General features: G+C 27.5%; 2 protein-coding genes and 1 non-coding gene across 5 annotated transcripts in view; 2 read left to right on the top strand and 1 right to left on the bottom strand.

Moving 5' to 3' along the window:
• Positions 1-6,691: 6,691 nt before the first annotated feature.
• Trnag-gcc (transfer RNA glycine (anticodon GCC)) lies at positions 6,692-6,762 on the top strand. Its single transcript has one exon. It is a non-coding gene; the product is annotated as a tRNA-Gly (tRNA).
• Positions 6,763-8,429: 1,667 nt separating this feature from the next.
• LOC141533920 (E3 ubiquitin-protein ligase RAD18) lies at positions 8,430-11,777 on the top strand. Of its 2 annotated transcripts, none has more exons than XM_074253024.1 (4): positions 8,430-8,733; positions 9,639-9,717; positions 10,078-10,564; positions 11,118-11,777. In XM_074253024.1, exons 2-4 carry the CDS (start codon positions 9,681-9,683, stop codon positions 11,281-11,283), a joined length of 690 nt encoding a protein of 229 aa, XP_074109125.1. In that variant the 5' UTR covers positions 8,430-8,733; positions 9,639-9,680; the 3' UTR covers positions 11,284-11,777. The 2 variants fall into 2 exon arrangements, with proteins under 2 accessions (XP_074109125.1, XP_074109124.1); XM_074253023.1 differs by lacking the exon at positions 8,430-8,733 and adding an exon at positions 8,862-9,026.
• The window catches only part of LOC141533918 (tyrosine-protein phosphatase non-receptor type 13), a 26,874-nt gene continuing 20,861 nt past the window's right edge, over positions 11,697-17,709 (bottom strand). For both annotated transcript variants that reach the window (XM_074253019.1, XM_074253020.1), the window contains exons 7-11: positions 17,104-17,429; positions 15,214-15,776; positions 13,672-13,835; positions 12,809-12,958; positions 11,697-12,730 (exon numbers count right to left, since the gene is read on the bottom strand). In XM_074253019.1, the coding sequence (XP_074109120.1) occupies positions 12,614-12,730; positions 12,809-12,958; positions 13,672-13,835; positions 15,214-15,776; positions 17,104-17,429 (1,320 nt within the window). In that variant the 3' untranslated portion in view covers positions 11,697-12,613. The remainder of the gene's footprint in view (positions 12,731-12,808; positions 12,959-13,671; positions 13,836-15,213; positions 15,777-17,103; positions 17,430-17,709) is intronic.

The raw sequence follows: 17,709 nt of genomic DNA, 5'->3' as shown, positions 1-17,709 counted from the left end.
TACCGCAGTTTATTAGTCATACGTAGTGGAAGCTTGAAAGTAAATATTGTTTATTATTACAGTGAGTGCATTTAATTATTAATTGCAATATATATTTGTTACCATCAGGCGTCAAGAGTATATAATTCAACTTATTTTATTTGACGGTGCAGATACTTATAATATAATAACATTTTTTCACAAGCTCGAAAAACAGCTACAGAGTGAGATAAAGAGATGCAAAATATAGTTATTGAAAAAAGTTAAGAAAAGAGACACACAGAAAGTACTAATATACAAGAGGCGATATAATATTCGTTGAAGCATAAACGGACAACCAGTTTGTATCGGGTTCTCTGGCTATATAATATCTTAATCTGACGATCTTATCGTACGCATTAAGAAGGGAATATATGGAAGTGACTTTACTGTCTCATAAATTAAGATTAGTCAGTCGGCACTTGCCATTAACATTTGCCATTATGGCCATTAACATTAATTATAGCTGGGCTTCTACATTACCAACCACACGATTTATCCGTTTATCTTATTTTCAAATTTTTTTCGTATATTTTATATTTCTCCATTGCTTCATAGTATTTCTTTTTTAGTTCTATAATATATGATCTACACATATACATATTTTTATTTTTATATCTTCTATACATGTATAATCACATCATTTGTTTCTATTTAGGGATATAATTTAATCACTAAATATAATGAGCTATATTATGTATCATAATATATGGATTTAAATATCGCTGTATACATACATGTGATTTTAATACAAATGTATCTATCAGCGAAATAGATAGACGTTATCCTAACGGTATTTATCTAATTTTATAATTTTAAATACAACATATTTTTGTCATGTAAGGAGTAACCATCACCTATTTAAGTAAAGAGAAGAATTTTTAATCATGACCTTTACACTTTTTAGTAGATTTTATAAAAATCTAACCATTGCAGCCATCCTCATATCGATAAACACCAAGGTTAAATTCGAAGATGAGCTTAATCAGGCAAGTAATTTGGAAATTGCGGGATTTTGAAATTTTGAAAATCCTAAAAATCTATGTTTTTACCACTTCAACTTGGTGTAATTACTGAACTAAACAAGATATTCAAATTTGGTAAATTGCATCGTAAAGCTCTTTTATTAAGCTTTAATTTTCACTACTCAGAAGTGGTAATAGCCTCAATATTACTCCTTTTAGAGTTTGTTTAATGAATCAGTTTTACTGTTGCAGCCGTTTTCGAATTATTGGCTGTATTATAGCATAAACATGATGTAGATTCAATAATCCCGATATTGATCAGTCTTTTGTCTAATATGTTCGGGTAAGTCATCAGTAAATATGTCACAAATTATTTCTAAACGTTGTTTTCTTCAACTAAAATTTCATCCGGTTTCAAAATTCTGAGTAACTTTGAAATTGTTGTTTTTAAGCAGTTATTTAAAATTTGGACATTGATAATTAAAATCTCATAATCTTCAAAATCGTTTGACAAATATTTGAAAAACTATTTCTTTACAAGATAATTTTTTGAACAAAATTAGTTCTGAATAGTTTTGAATTTTGTTTTTAATCAATGAATTAATTTATACATTATTAATATTGATATTATTTTATTAAAAATAATAATAGATTAAAATTTTGCTGGATGACGCGTTTTTTACTGTTTAAGAACAAAAATAACGGATTCTTGAAATATACGTAACATTTTTTTAGTTAGCATAAGAATTTATACATATGTGTCATGATTACATTATGTAGATTAGTAATTTAGCCTCACCCACGTCTAGAAAAAAATTTAAAAACATAAAAAACAAGAAGATATGTTTAAGCCGCAAAGGCAGACTGACCATGGACTCGCCATTCATCTCTGGGTCTGATCCACTAACGTCACATAGTGGGCTATCCAGGACTAGGGCCTCGATCAAGTCGCTAATTCATTGCGCGATTCACGTTCAAAGGCGGCCCCGCTTCAGTTAGCTAACCGACAAAGGAAGTTGTTTATCCTTACACGACGAACCACAAGATGGCTGCCCGTTTAACCAACCATCTGTCAATCAAAGTTTGTAAAAGATAGACAAGCGACTATAAAAAGCACCGCAATTGTCTGGAGCTCTTCAACACGCAGTCATCTGGATTATTTACTTCAACAAAAATGTATCATTATGATCAATTTTATTTCAATCATTTTTTTGACTGAATAAATATTACAGAATGATCATCCAAATTAATACCTGAAGCCTATAATTTAAAAAAAATACCAGTAGCTAGAAGTTATAAATTTGAATTCAGAAATAACTATCACGAAGATTTTAATTTAAAAGATTATAATTCAATCGGCGTTATTTCAACGACGCATTTGACCAAAAACAAGATTTAATTCCTGCTTTACGTAGTTTTTTGTGCGTAATACAATGTCAAAAATAATAAATCCGAATGTGATATTTAGAAAATTCGCCTCTGAGGCTATTATGTCACAAAATAAGTAGTCGTGTGAATTATCCTGCGGCATAAATTTAAACTCGTCCATTAGTAATACAGCACAACCTATTGATTTACTTTGTAAACATTTATAGTATGAATTTCTGCATCTTGAAACAATGTCACCAGCAATAGACATTAATAATAAAGTGACTAGCTATTATGATAAATGAATTGGATATGCGAAACTGTGTCAAATATTTGCTGCTAAATTGACAGTTGTATTTTATTCACTATCCTTTTTATATTTGAAATTTCTTCAATAGACGTATTTCATTATAGATTCTGCGAATGAAAAAAAAAAAAATTTCTCTGTGTACACTATAACAATTTTCTCTTTATGAAAGATTTTTTATATGAATTACTCATTGCATAAAACTAATAACTTCAAATAATCTTTAAAATATTGTATTGATATCAAATTTTCATGATAAACCAGTGTACTCAAATTGTCGGCGTAGGATACTGAATTCCCACTAAAAATTTTTAGTTTAAAATTAATTTCCACAAGATAAAATCTCATAAAATCATGAAAAAAATTTTTTTCAATTGACAATATTGACTATATACTCTGCTATAACAATTAATGGATATGCGTCAAAATTTGAGAGCAATTCGCCGTGACTAATGGTTCTGTCATCGTTTAGCTGAGGGATAGGCTATATGGGATGAGGATAGTAAGGTATATCTATAATACCTGAAACGAGGGAGAGAGAGAGAGAGAGAGAGAAAGTTATGTTTATATATGTATACATGTATATGTGTACATATACATATATATATGTCAAGTCATTTGATGATTGAGCGTCGAGTGATAAATCAGGTAGTGTCTATAACAACATCGTGATGTCTAACTTGGTGGAACGTAAGCTCCGGGGCGAATATCAGTCGAGTCAGATGCACAGTAGAGTAATCAGCGCACACGAACATCAGTCTCTGTCAAAAAACCCAGCCTTGTCCGGCATCAGCTACCTCACGAAGATGGATGTCGATGAAAATAAAAAGCCATTTTTACCATAGATTTTACATTATGTAGTGAAGTCTGAAGGGAACAATACCCTATATATTTAATAACCTGCACTTGGTATTATTAAAAATAACACTGATGTATGATAAAAAAAAAAAAAAAAAAAAAAAAAAAAAAAAATATGGAGAAAAAAGCAAACAAAGGCTGATGAAAAATAGTACAGTGCTTTATATACTCGATTAAGTAGCTAATTAAATGGAAGTTATTAATGATAAAAATAACTAAACAAGGGTCTATCATAAGCTTTATTGTCAGCTATCAACGCTTACATTATATTTATAACAAATTATTGTTATTAAACGTTTTTGTAATAAATTGAATTTAAAAATTGTTTTGGTAAAAAATATTTATGTATAGCAAAAAATTTGTTTAAAAACTGACAAATGGATTGTGTCGAAATTGAATTATCAGATTTGTTAGAGTCCTAAGTAAACGAATGAAGAAAAAAAAATATCTGGGTCTCTGGAGATCAACAAGCCAATTTGTGCACAATGGAGGATGATGTACGTCTTACGTCAAAGAACAAATATGAAATGAAAAGAGTCAATATTTAGATGTGCAAACACTTTGTCTGATCTTCCTATTTTTTTGATTTTATTTTTCTGCTATGTAATTTTTCTTGGGAATACCTTTCTTTCAAGGCATTGTGGTATTTATCTTTATATTTGAAATAGCTTCTGTATTTTTTGAATCAATATTGTATAAATATATACGCAAACATACTCAAAGAAAATCTCTAAAGCTTTAAATAAATTAAGAAATTGAAATAAAGATTTTAGTAACTTGACTACATGAATATATATAGAAATGGTGTAATAATATATTTTCATAGAATATATGATTGGCTCATTCGATCCCAAGAGATAATATCTACCGTCAATAAGAATTGATAAGACGTACCCGGAGCACTTAAGGGAACATCGCATACCGTCAGACAGTGTCATCTCCCCATTTCTCTGATGGTGTCTACCTAAGTATATATGTATACTACGACATTTCCTCAAGCACATCGCTGAGTAGCGAACATCAAGTTTGATGATAGCTGAATGCTGCCGCAAATAAAGTATAAGTATAAAGTATATAGTCTACTATACGCTCTATGTACTGTACTATATTACACTATACAATTCCATACTATATTATATGATACTATATTGTGTATACAATGCTAGCAAATCGACTTAAGGTAAAATGATACTTGTCTTGAGACTTGCCGGCTCTCAACAAAGTGCTTGAGAGTATCAATGTATCATATTTTAGAGCTATAGCCAGTTTTTTTTATTTATATTTAAAAAATACTAAAAATAAAACTCCTTTTGTACCGGAACATCGATGACCTATTTAACAAATTTACTATACAGCTATGGAGAAATTTAGAAAATTTTTATGTTTCCTTCTTTATGCAGATAATAAAAAGTAAGAATGAGATAATCAAGTCGTAAAAAAAGAATTTGTTTTTAAAGATATCTTGAATTTTAAAATATTTTTTTCCAGAACAACGTACTAAGAGAAAAAATTCGATTGTAAATCCTAAGCCATTAAATCGACGATCGAGTTTTGAACTTCCTTGTTTTTTTAATTATTTTGGGTGTCAAACTGGTTAGACCTCAGTTTATTTTCATTTTCAGCAAATCATCGAACTGAATTGTAGAATGAATAATTACCAAGCATACCTGGCTTCAAATCGACGAAATCAATAACTCTAAGTGACTGACAGCACACAGCTGCTAGATTTAAACTCATCAAATTGTTATCTTTTAAAAAATATCTCTTTTTCTTTGATGAATTAAGTAACTACTCGACCGATCGACTTCAAAACCCGAGGTTTTCATTTTGACAGACCCTTTGGAACGTCACAACTCCAATTTTAATTAGTCAATTCATTTAATCTTTCCATTTTAAGAGCAACAAATTTTTATAGTAATTCATCCAAAAAAAAAACCTAACTGTTTGTCTAAAAAATTGTGCAAGCAAATTTATCAATTTAACCAATTATTTTCATCTTTGATAATATAATTAATAGAATTGATTATATTTTGACAAGGTCAATTGGTCGAGAGAATAATAAATTATTTTAGTCTTTATATTTAGAGATTAGCTAAAGTTTTATGAGCCTATAAAATTTCAAAATTAACTTTTAAACAAATACATTTTATTGTGCATTACGTAATTTAATTATTATTATTGTTTGTCATCATCACGTTTTTAGTATTGTATACCGTTTGGTTGATATTTTTTTGCAAAACGATAAAAAGTAAATAATGAAAAAAAAAATCTTAAGATAAGACTGAAATAAAAACAAAAACGTAAAAAGGAGAAAGGCAGATTAAGTTTTGAAGTTAGGTGATTTTATTTGAAGATGATGATATTCATCAGTCTACCTGTTTAAATATATATACATATTCTTAATGTATAAGAAGAGTGGTTTGGAGTTAAAGTATAAAGTGCTTGGCTTGTCAGCTAGCTAGCTACTAGCATGATCACCCTTGCCACCGGTCGCGGCCGTCACGGCTTCCGCCGGCGCGCGATGATAAATTACGTACTCACAGTAATTGCCTCCTAAGTTATGGTTTATAACGCGTATGAAATATGGTATCGTTCTGCACGCAATTACTGCTCGGTTATTTATCTCGAGTGCCATGACTTGTACCTCAACTCCTCCTTTTCTCCCTCCTTCGTTTCCTACCATGTTCCACCTTCTCCTCCTTTTGTTACTCCACCACCTTCTCTTTCTCCGCTTTTTGTTCACTAAAACCACTGCATACTGTCGTAATAATTATACTCATTTATATTTTGTCAATATTTAATATTTTTTCAATTTCATTGTCAATCAATCATTCATATTTCTTATAAGAATAGTAATCTTGCAAATAATTCAATTTAGATAGTTCAGTTACGTTTAATATTTTTACAGAATAAATCATAATCAGATTATAATTCCATGATTCGTATACGATAAGAATAATAAGAGAAGTAATATCAAATTACAGTTACTCCAGTAACAATTATTCTATTAAATCCCTACCCTAGTAAGGATACATACTTTCTCGTTAATTGTTAATCACATAATCAATTTAAAAACAACTTAATACTTTGATTCGGATTTAATAACAATTTCTTACTTTTTCAAAGCGCATTATTGGTGGTTCAAATAAACCCAAATGTTTCTCGTCATCAAGCAGCACTGGTGGTTCAATGGTAGAATGCTCGCCTGCCACGCGGGCGATCCGGGTTCGATTCCCGGCTAGTGCAACTTTATTTTTGAAAAAATTGCATTATTTTTTTTAACAATCTATTTTTGAATGAGCGAAATAAAATGGATTGGATTTGAATTTAAAAAGGTAGTTAATTTAAAGTCTTTTCTTTCTACACGGAAAGAATAAGATGACACTGGATATCATCTCAGATTATACTCAGTGATATCTGTAGTGAAAAAAAATTTCAGATAGTAGCTAGTATAATCCAGATTATACTCAGTGATATCTGGATTATACTCATTGTAATCTGGATTATACTCACTATAATCTGGATTATACTCGCTATACTCCAGATTATACTCACTATAATCTGGATTATACTAGCTACTATTTGAAATTTTTTTTCACTCAGTATAATCTGAGATGATATCCAGTGTCATGTTGTTATTTCCGTGTAAATTACATAAATAACAAACTGCCTTACAAAAACTTGGACATTAAAAGTATTTTTTTGTTTGGCTTGCCAGTGACACGTCTTACCATATAACAATATATTAAAATTTTCAGAAAATTTAAAAATACTATCATAGCTACTGTCATTATCTCTGAGGCTATTATTAGGTCCAACCTGGAATACCCATAGATAATGACATAAGAAAAAAAGTTTTTTGAATTTAAATAAATCTCAATCCTTTTCAGAGATCCAGTTAGATCAAGTTAAATTAAAGTAGATCTACGTAAATTTAATTTGATCCAAGTAAATCTAAGAATCGCTATAAACTTTTTTTTTTTATTCAAATAGATCTGCATATATCGAAATGGATTCTGTTAAGATTAAACCGTTGAATTCTTCTTTTTGTCAGTTTAACGATGAATTTATTGTTAAATTAAGGACGGTATTTTTTTTATTTCGCTTCTCATTTTCAAGAACAAAAATTTAAAGCTATAAGTGTGAATAATCTATTGAAAACCGTTCAATAATTAAAAGAAAATGTATGCCCGAAAGGATTTTTTTTTTTTAATAAAAAGAAGAAGTGCAATAGGTGCAATAAAACCAAAAAAGGTGTTTTTTCGGAATTACTTCGAAATTTCTCGTTCAATTAATTTGAACTCAAAAATTCTTCATAAAACTGCGGTTTGAAAATTCAAAATATCGTGTTTTATCAAGCTTCTATTAAACTTTTGAGCTTGGAGGGTTCAAAATGACTTAAAAATTATATTTTTGAGCTCGAAGAGCTCAAAATTGTAAGTGAAATTTTGAAAGCTTGACAATAAGCAGGAAGTTGCAGGCATGGCCTTTAGGGTCAACCGTTTTCCTAATTTTTTTTTTCTCATAAATTTGACAAATAATAATCAAAATTATGTTGAGATAAAATTTTTTAATAGTTACAAACTGGTTCTGGATGGTTATCCATCATGATATTAAACTTATAGCAGATGTTTAACGAATTTTAATTTTTTTAATCAAAAGAAATTATAAAAAAAAAAAAAAAAGTATTCATTAAAAATTACACTTCGAATTTTTAAGATTTTCTGTAAGTCAATTATTTTTTTCATATTAATTTTTTTCAATAAAAAAGTTATAAAAATTTTCAGATGTCGGCTAATTTCATTTTCATTGATTCATGAATTTTCATTGTCAATTATTTAATTGACAATATCCATAATTTATTATCATTTTTTCTATAACTAATTAAATTGAAAAATTACTTACTAATAACTGCAGATCTACCCGGCTCAGGTGGATTCATCATTCATCTTCAAAGCGACTGTTGTTTCTAGCCCGTTAACAATGCTTGCAAAAAGTATACATGTTAGTTGACAGTGGACCTCCTTCAATCCATCAATAAACGCATTTCCGAGTAATACCATTTTTAACGAATCATAATTACATACGACATTAAATAAATTTCATTTCTTTTTCATAATTCCGAATTTAATATAAGCATAAGCAGCCACCAGCAAGTGTATTCACGACATACGACGCTTCTTGCCCGACGACCGTTACAACACAGCTGAAAATGATGTAAGTAACGCCATCTTCCTTTAGTTTGAAAAACTAATTTTAGTAGAAGCACGTGACCTCTGTCGGTAATAACAATGACAAACTCTGTTTACTTTTTTTACATTTGATATAAAATGTAAACAAAAAATTAACAAGCTTTTTTTGAGAAAATTCTACAATCAGTTTTAATTTTTAAAAATTTTTTATTGCGCGCATTTTAGTTAAATGAAAGTTTTATTTGATGAAGTAATTAAATTTAAAAAATGAAACAATATACAGACATGACATGACCAGCAGAGTTTTCTGAATTGAAAGTATGGAATTTAAATAATTTTTTTTACTAATTTATTTATGACATTAAAGTTACTTGTTACCTGATAATTTTTTTAATTTAATTAATAAAAAAATTTGATGAAAATTAAGTCAGCTGATATTTGAAAATTTTAAGAATTCTTTTCATTGAAATAATTATTACAAAAAAATTTTATTTTTAATAAATTTAAAAAACTGTAAGTACAATTTTTTAAAATATATTTATTTGTTCTAATTTAATTTTTGAAAAAAAATCAAGTCTCATAAAAATTTGTTCCAAAAAAAAAAATTTTTTTAAAATTGCATTTTCAATTTTTTTTTAATTTTTCTGTCTAAAAATATTTTATTTAATTTATTAATTCAATTAAAACTAAAAAGATATTTCTAAAAAATTGCACTTATAGTTTTTCAAGTTTTTTACTTGTGAAATTTTTTTTTTAATTTTACAGTTTTATTTGTATCACAGTTATATGTTTTACAAAAATATTTTAAATAATATTTGTTTTTTTTTTTTATGAGTTTTTTTGTTAAAAAAATTATCAAAATTATCAAGTATCTGCTAAATTAATTTTCATTATTTTTTTTTTATATAATTCTTGTAAAATTGATTTCAGACTATTGAAAAATTGTTGAAATGTGAAATCTGCTATGACTACATGGATACTCCAGTAATTATACCCTGTTCTCATAATTGTAAGTTATAATTTAATAAACAAATAATATAAAAATAAAATTAACAGACATATCTAATAATTAAAAAAAATTTTTTTATTAAAAAAAAAAATTAATACAAAAAAGTAAAAAGAAAAATTTGGCGGGTAAAAATATTTGAAAAACTAGAAGTGGAATTTAAAAAAATTTTTTTTTATTCTTATTTATAATTAATTAATAAGAAAAATAAAAAAAGAATTTCCTTGATTTTTTATTTAAAAGAAATCAAAAAATTGTTTACTGATTTTTTACTATCAAAATTTATTTATTTATTTTTTTTATTGTTTAATTAATTCGTAATTAAATTTATACTAAAAAAAAAAAAAAATTATGTTATTTCAGATTGTTCGTTGTGTATAAGAAAGTATCTGCACTACAAAACCCGATGTCCTTTATGTTTTCAAAAACTATTTGAAAATCAGCTGAATCCTAACAGAATTTTAGAAGAAATTCTGATAAATTTTGCAAAAGTAAGAACTAAGTTACATTGTCTTGTGAAACTAAATAATAATTCAATTGACAGTGGAATAAATCAGAGCGAAATATATTCTTCACAAAATAGCAATCAAGGTACAAGTAATTGCGTAACAATAGAAGCTACTGATCCAGTAAAAGAAGAAGCTAATGAGAAAAATGATGAACTGTCCAATAATTGTGAAACATCTATAAATTCTAATAAACTTCTTGAAAATAATGCGAATTCTTTAGAAGTTAAAAATAGAGATGAGTTTAAATCATGTCCTGTTTGCCAAGTTAATGTACCAGAAAAAAATTTTGACAAACATGTTGATAATTGTACTAAAAGAGAAGCCAGTATTATTTGTACAACGTTAGTATGCAATTTATTTTTATTACTATTATTATTAAGAGAATGAGAAAAATTTTTTCTTCGAAATGAATTTATATCTTGAAAAATGTCAATAATTAAGAGATGACCTTGTATCTCGTAAACGGTTGACATTTTTGAAGATTTAAGCTCATTTTGATGTTACACTCATCGAGACCTTTCATTTGAGTACCCACATCAATTTTTCATATATTTTATATATTTATATATATTATATATATGTATAAATGAAAAATATATCAAAAATGCAAGTGGGTACTCAAATGAAAGCTCTTGATGAGTGTAACATCAAAATGAGCTTATATCTTAAAAAATGTCAATAATTAAGAAAGTACAATGCAATTTAACAAAAAAAAATTTTTTTTATAAAACAAAATTTCATTTATTTATTTTTCACAAGTCACAGCTGTCACATATTTTTTTTTTTAATACTGAAATTTTCTAATATTAAAAATTTTATTTTATTTTATTTATGTGACACTATAAATAAATTTGATCAATAATTTATCACTAATCAATTAATATTAAATTACAGAACTGATAAAAAACGCCCACAACTACCAAAGTTGGTATTAAATCTAATGAAAGATAGTGAGCTTAAAAAAAAAATTAAAAGAAGTAGGTCTTCCGACCGAGGGTGTAAGAAAAGTTTTGGAAACTCGTTATCAACGTTACTGTACAATTTACAACGCAGAGTCTGATAAAAAAAATCCACGAAGTACTGCAGAATTTTTGAAACAATGCAATAATCTAGAAAAACTAGAAAAAACAATAGAGCCGCTTCCATTGAATATGCGCAGTAAAAAATAATTTTTTTTTTTTTGTAATATATATTTTTTTATTTATTTTGAAATAAATTTACATTAATAGATGAGAATATCAAAATAAGAGATCATGAATTTAAGAGATGATTAAAACTATCATATCAATATATTTGTTCTTTATTGTTCTCAATATAATTTTTAAAAATTAATAATTTCAAATGATATTTTATTACTTAATTGTTTTAAAATCACATTCGATCAATAAGTCATCTTAGATAATAAATATTATTTGATTCTAGATTTTTTCTTATTTAATTATCGAAAAGGCATCGATTATTTTTAGACAATAGTTTTTTTTTTTTTTTTTTTTTTTTTTTTTAATAGTAATTAGCTAATTAATTCTTAATTTTAATTTTTTTTTAGTTGCGCTTCTATAGCTGCCTTAAATACACACCTTTGGTATCATTTGATTTATTTATTTATTTTTTACTATTAAGTATTTTTCGCTATGTATTTTATCGATAAATTTTTTAACATTTCTTTTAATTATTTAACAATAATAATGATAATAATATCCGTCGGATATTGCTTTATTTAAATTCATTATCGATAAAATTTAGTATCAATTAAATAGATACTAATTCTTTTGCTAACAAAGATAAATAATCTTATTTTTTGTAAATAAGAAAATTCTATTTTTATTATTTATTATTTATATAATTTAAAAATATTTAATATGCAGTTTGATTTAATAAAAAATAAGTAACTAATTTTTTTTTTAATTTCTGCTATTAATTTTGATAATTATTTGTTAGAATTTAATTTTTGTTTCAATTAAATACCATACATGGTATTAATCCACAAGTACATTTAATGCTTTTTTATTTCTATTTATTTATTTAACAATTGTTCAATTAATTTGTAAAAATCCAACTATATAGAGACTAAAGAACTTTATAATTTTTTTTTCTCTAAAACAATCTATCAATAAAATATATAAATTCATATTTTTATTTTTTTAAATATATTCATTGACTGATTCAATTTAATAATTAACTTTTTTATAATTTTTCTTTTAAATTTATTAATTATATTTTTACTCTCAAGATAAATACTATTTTCTCTTAAATTTACAGCTCATGATTGATCAACAATTTTATTGAGAAGAGAAATAAAATAAATGTACACATAAATAAACTTTTAAGCTCGATGATTTGATTGATGATTTAATGTTTAATGTTATTTATTTAATTATTTATTTTTGTCGTCACGTGTCGTTACTTTTTTTTTGCCTTGCAACTGTGATGCCGATAGAACCACGAATTTTTCTCAATAAATCAATTATGTCAGTCGTTGGCATGTGTTCTACGCTTTCATCGTTGACCTATAAATTATTTTATGATAATTAATTTTTTTTTTTTAAAGTTGATTAATTATAATTTTTTTATATTGGAAGACTGACCATGAGTAACACATCACCTTGCCGCAATCGCCCATCTTTAGCAGCTACACTATCAGGATGTACCATTGATATTATAGTTGAGTTTTCGTGTGACTGTAAACTAAATCCTAAACGACTATTCCAACCACGTGTTAATTCAACCATAAATACCTGAAATATTTTTATTGTTACTAGAAAAGTTTTTTGATTTATTAAATTTATTTTATAATGTTTGTTTTATTTATATTTACGAAATTAGTAGCAATTATTTCAATTTTTAGTTGAAAATTCAATTTTTATCAAAATTCAATTTTTATTTAGAAGTTCAATTACTACAGAAATTTAATTTTTATTAAAAAGTTTAATTTTCATTTAAAAATTCAATTTTTATTAAATAGTTCCATTATTTCTTGAATTCAATTTTTACTTAAAAGTTCAATTTTTTTTTCAAAATTCAACTTTTATTTGAAAATTCAATTTTCGTTTAAAAATTCCATTTTTATTCGAAAATTCAATTTATATTCAATATATAAATTAATATATTCAATAAATACTAAATTTTATAATAAAAATAATTTATTTTAAAATAAAGTCATGCAATTAATTCATGCAATTAAAAATGTTCAATTCATTAATTTTATTCAAGGACTTTTGCGAGTTAAACACTTATGTAATCATTAATTTAAAGTAAAATTAAAGATTCTACATAACGTTTATTATTTTTCATAAAAAGAAACAAATATTTAAAAAAAAAAATAAATTTAATAACGTGAAATAAATTGAAAAAAAAAATTTTGATTTTCAAATTAAAAATTTCACATAAAAGTAACTTAATTTAAATATTAAAAAAATTTTTAAATAATTAATAAACAATAAACAATTACCTCGCAGTCTTTGTATTTATCTTCCTTAGTAACAGTACCATTGAAATTGTCATTTTTAGTTGTATTATCACCGTTCTCATTACTGTCGTCTGGTGCAAACATAACACCCTTCCACTTCAGCAAACTTTTACTGCCAGCGGGATCTTGAACAGTTGAAATTTTTCCTAAAAATTAAAAAAAATAAAATGTAATATAACTTAACTAACAACCCACCTATCAAAGATCCGCCATTTTTATTAATACAATATTATCCCCTCTATAATCCTTCCCCTACCATATAATACTGATAAGGATAAGTCTATCACTTTCACGATGCCATAAACATTTGTGATACTAAATAATTCGTGTAATATGTTCACATATAATTATTTATATAAACGTAACGGACAGAACTAAATTTATTCGTTAATACAGCGATAAAGTATCACTTGACACTAAGCTCAATTTACAATTCAACTAGCTCTCGGACGGCTAAACGATTTAGCTGACACAGTAGATCATTAGAAACTTTTTTTATAAATTTTATATTTAATGCATAATTTTATCGTATATTGTAGTCTAGTCATGGTAATATATTTTTTATTTAAAAATAATTTACATTCATGAATAATAATTTTTTTCAGTCATATTTCTTCATTTCTTCTTCCAACCGTTTAATTTAAATTATGTAAAAACTTTTAGATGCAATATCAAAATTTATTATAAAGTCATTTTTCACTTTAATTTTATAATATTGCAAATAATAAAGTGAGAAATTTTTTTTACTCTAGTAAAGTTTTATTTAGAAATATTTTTATGAAGAAAAGTTTAATTCAAACTTTTGTAAATATTAATAATAGAGAGTTGTTTAATTTTTTGATATTAAAAGTAAAATTAAAATTTTTAATTATTGAAGTTTAATAAATTGCAAATTTTTTTATTAAGGTAGCTATTGTGGTAAAGGCATACCGTCAGAAAATTATAAATTTTTGTATACATATTAAGGACATGATGATGCGATTACTCTCAAAATTTGAAGTCGATTGACCACCGATAACCCGAGATGAATTCTCTTTATTTCTTTAAAAATATCTAGAATTAAGAAATTACACTGTAACGCGTCACCTAATGATGTTTTTACAGATATAAGCTCATCCTGATGTTACCCTTATCGAGACCTTTGATTTGAATACCCACATGAATTTTTTTATATATTTTTCATATATTTATATATATAATATATATAAATATATGAAATATATGAAAAATTGATGTGGGTACTCAAATGAAAGATCTCGATGAGTGTAATATCAGGATGAGCTTATATCTCTAAAAATATTAGTAATTGAACAATTACATTGTATTTTGTCTTGTTAAAGTTTTAAATTTTATTTTTTAATTTAATTATTACCTAAATAAATACTCTATCAAAGATATATTTTTATTTTCCTTTCATGTTTATCGTTTAATTTTGACACTAGTTTAAATGCTTAAGTGCGCACACTTGCCCCACCTGAGTCTATTAATGAATCAATGAAATCAAAAAAATTTTTGAATACTCACCTGGAATGTTTTTATCACTAGAATATGTACCTTTGGCTTTAATATTATCATTGCCACTACAAGTCGGATTAGCACTTTGGTACGCAGGATTTTTATAACTGAAATTAGCATCAGAGGTGTTATTATCAATATCGAATGCTAACGGTGGCATTGATGCTGGCTCAAGCGGTAAATTACTATCCTGCATATCACCAATTAACGTGTCGTTATCATAATACTCATCTGTTTCCACACAATCATTAGCATTAATAGTTAACGAATTAACTGTTTCAATATTTTGATCATCGCTCATTTCAGACTTTAATTCACCGTTTGATAAATTAAGATAATTCGGCCGTAATGCTTTACTATTATTTAATTGTGAATTATTTTGATTTAAATTAATATTGCTTGATGGATCATTATCATTTTTTTCATCATTGATAGACGTTCTTGATGCAGGGCGACGTAATCGTCTAGGTGAACTATTAGTTGCCGTTGGATTTTGTGACATTGATCCGTTTGATCCGTTTGGTGATAATTTCCGAACTGCTAAATCACACAGCATATCTACAGCCTCTTTTCTGAAATAATAATAATTTATTAATACAACATTTTGTGAATTTTTTTTTTAGAAATACATAATAATAATAATAATGCGCATAAGGGGTCATTCTTGTATAAGGCAGCAATATATGCGGCAAGAACCCTTGGTCTTGGAGAAATAAACGCTCTTGTGGAACTCCGAAAGGAGGAATTTAAAAGCGTCATCAGGAACGCCGAGGAAAAACTACTCCTTGGCGAACTGATGGACAAGTCCATGCACAGCGTGTTCTTTAAACACGTGCGTGATCATGGCTTGTCCACCCAGCTGACGTTTTCCTTCTTAAAGTCAGCTGGCCTGATGTCCGAGACTGAAGGGTTCATATTTGCCTGCCAAGATGGTGTCATTAACACTCTTCATTGAGTACCGTAGCAAGGTGCTCCAGGTGCAGCTACCGGACACTTCCTGTAGGAGGTGTAGACAACATCCGGAGACGCTTATGCACCTTTTGTCGGCATGTCCAGTGCTGGCGAGAGGTGCATATATCCAGCGTCACAATGCTGCCCTGAGAGTACTGTACTACTATCTTCGTGATTGCTACGGTATTGACGTGACACCAGTGCTGCCTTATCTGCCAGGAGATATTCCCCAGGTTGTTGAGAATGACAGTTGCAAAATTTATTGGAACATGCCATTTGCAACAACCCGGCGGATATATCACAACAATCCTGATATTGTGCTTTTCGACAAGGCCACTCGTGACATTTATGTCATTGAGTTCTCGGCCCCGGCTGAATACAACATTTCAGCCAAAGAAGTAGCACAAAAGACAAATATATCAGGATCTCCTGTTTGAAATTGGCAAACTTTACCCAGGTTACCGTGTCAAGCTTGTCGTCCTGATTGTTGGCGTCCTAGGAGGGATGAAACAGTCTTTTGTATCCTCACTTGCCAAAGTTTCAGCTTGCTCATCAAAAGCTGAGTTCTTGGCAGTTAGGATGCAGAAGGCTGTTATACTTGGTTCTCTCCGTCTCTTAAGGGAAATGACTTTGGCCTGCTGTGATCACTAACCGCCTTGTTGTGCGGAGTGGTCCAGCAATAACGGATGGAGCTCAGGCTGGGCCCTCGGAGAATCGGACTCCGGGGATAACCCCCCTGAGCATTTAATAACAAAATAATAATAATAATAATAATAATAATAAATAAAAATTCATGTTAGCATAATAAATATAAAATTCTAAATTTTCGATAACAACATAATTATTCGTTAAGAATTGAAATTCTTAAAACCATCAAGTAATTTTTTGTAAATACAGGCTAAATAGAAATCAAATGATTGTCGGTAATATATAAATGTATCTATTTACCTGAGGCTAGTTCGTGGTGGACGTAAAGGATGGTCAGGTTCAGTTGGTGATAGTGCCGATACTGGAGTTTGAGTTAAATCGCGGTAAAGACGTAATTTAACTCGAGGACCACACTGACGTAATAATGCAACAGCTTCTTCATGGCTCATTGGAGACAGTGGTACACCATCCACCGTAACTATTTTATCACCTGGTTGAATACGCCCGTCACTCAATGCCGGTTCACGTACCAATGCTCTTACATAATGACCTAGAGCACTGCTGTCGACCTTTCTCAAGGTAAATCCCAAGCTGCCAGCTACTTTCGTCATTTCAATATCGAATTCCTGTTAATAATTTTATTTTATTTATTTTTAAGGTAATTACCTAAAAATTCAATCGTGTCAAGTCATAAGAAAATTTTTAATTAACTAATTTAGTTGCTGATTTAATTGACAATTATCTAGGCTTGGATGACTTCAATTAAACGATGATATAAATTTTTATACTTTTAGTTTACTGATAATTTAATTTAAATGTCATATAAAAATATGTTTAATATTTAATAATTTAAGTAGAATAATTGTATGAATTTTTTGTTGTTTTAATACGCATAAATTTTATACT

Source organism: Cotesia typhae, unplaced genomic scaffold (assembly GCF_013202065.1).
Source record: "Cotesia typhae breed Kobodo isofemale line unplaced genomic scaffold, CoteBio_Ctyphae scaffold_121, whole genome shotgun sequence".
Classification (NCBI taxonomy): domain Eukaryota; kingdom Metazoa; phylum Arthropoda; class Insecta; order Hymenoptera; family Braconidae; genus Cotesia; species Cotesia typhae.
This window is presented reverse-complemented; position numbering and strand designations above follow the sequence as displayed.

Coding starts and splice junctions, on each gene's coding strand:
- LOC141533920 (XM_074253024.1), top strand. CDS start 9,681: ATGGATACTCCAGTAATTATACCCTGTTCTCATAATT. Junction 9,718..10,077: donor TATACCCTGTTCTCATAATT/GTAAGTTATAAT, acceptor ATGTTATTTCAG/ATTGTTCGTTGTGTATAAGA. Junction 10,565..11,117: donor GCCAGTATTATTTGTACAAC/GTTAGTATGCAA, acceptor ATTAAATTACAG/AACTGATAAAAAACGCCCAC.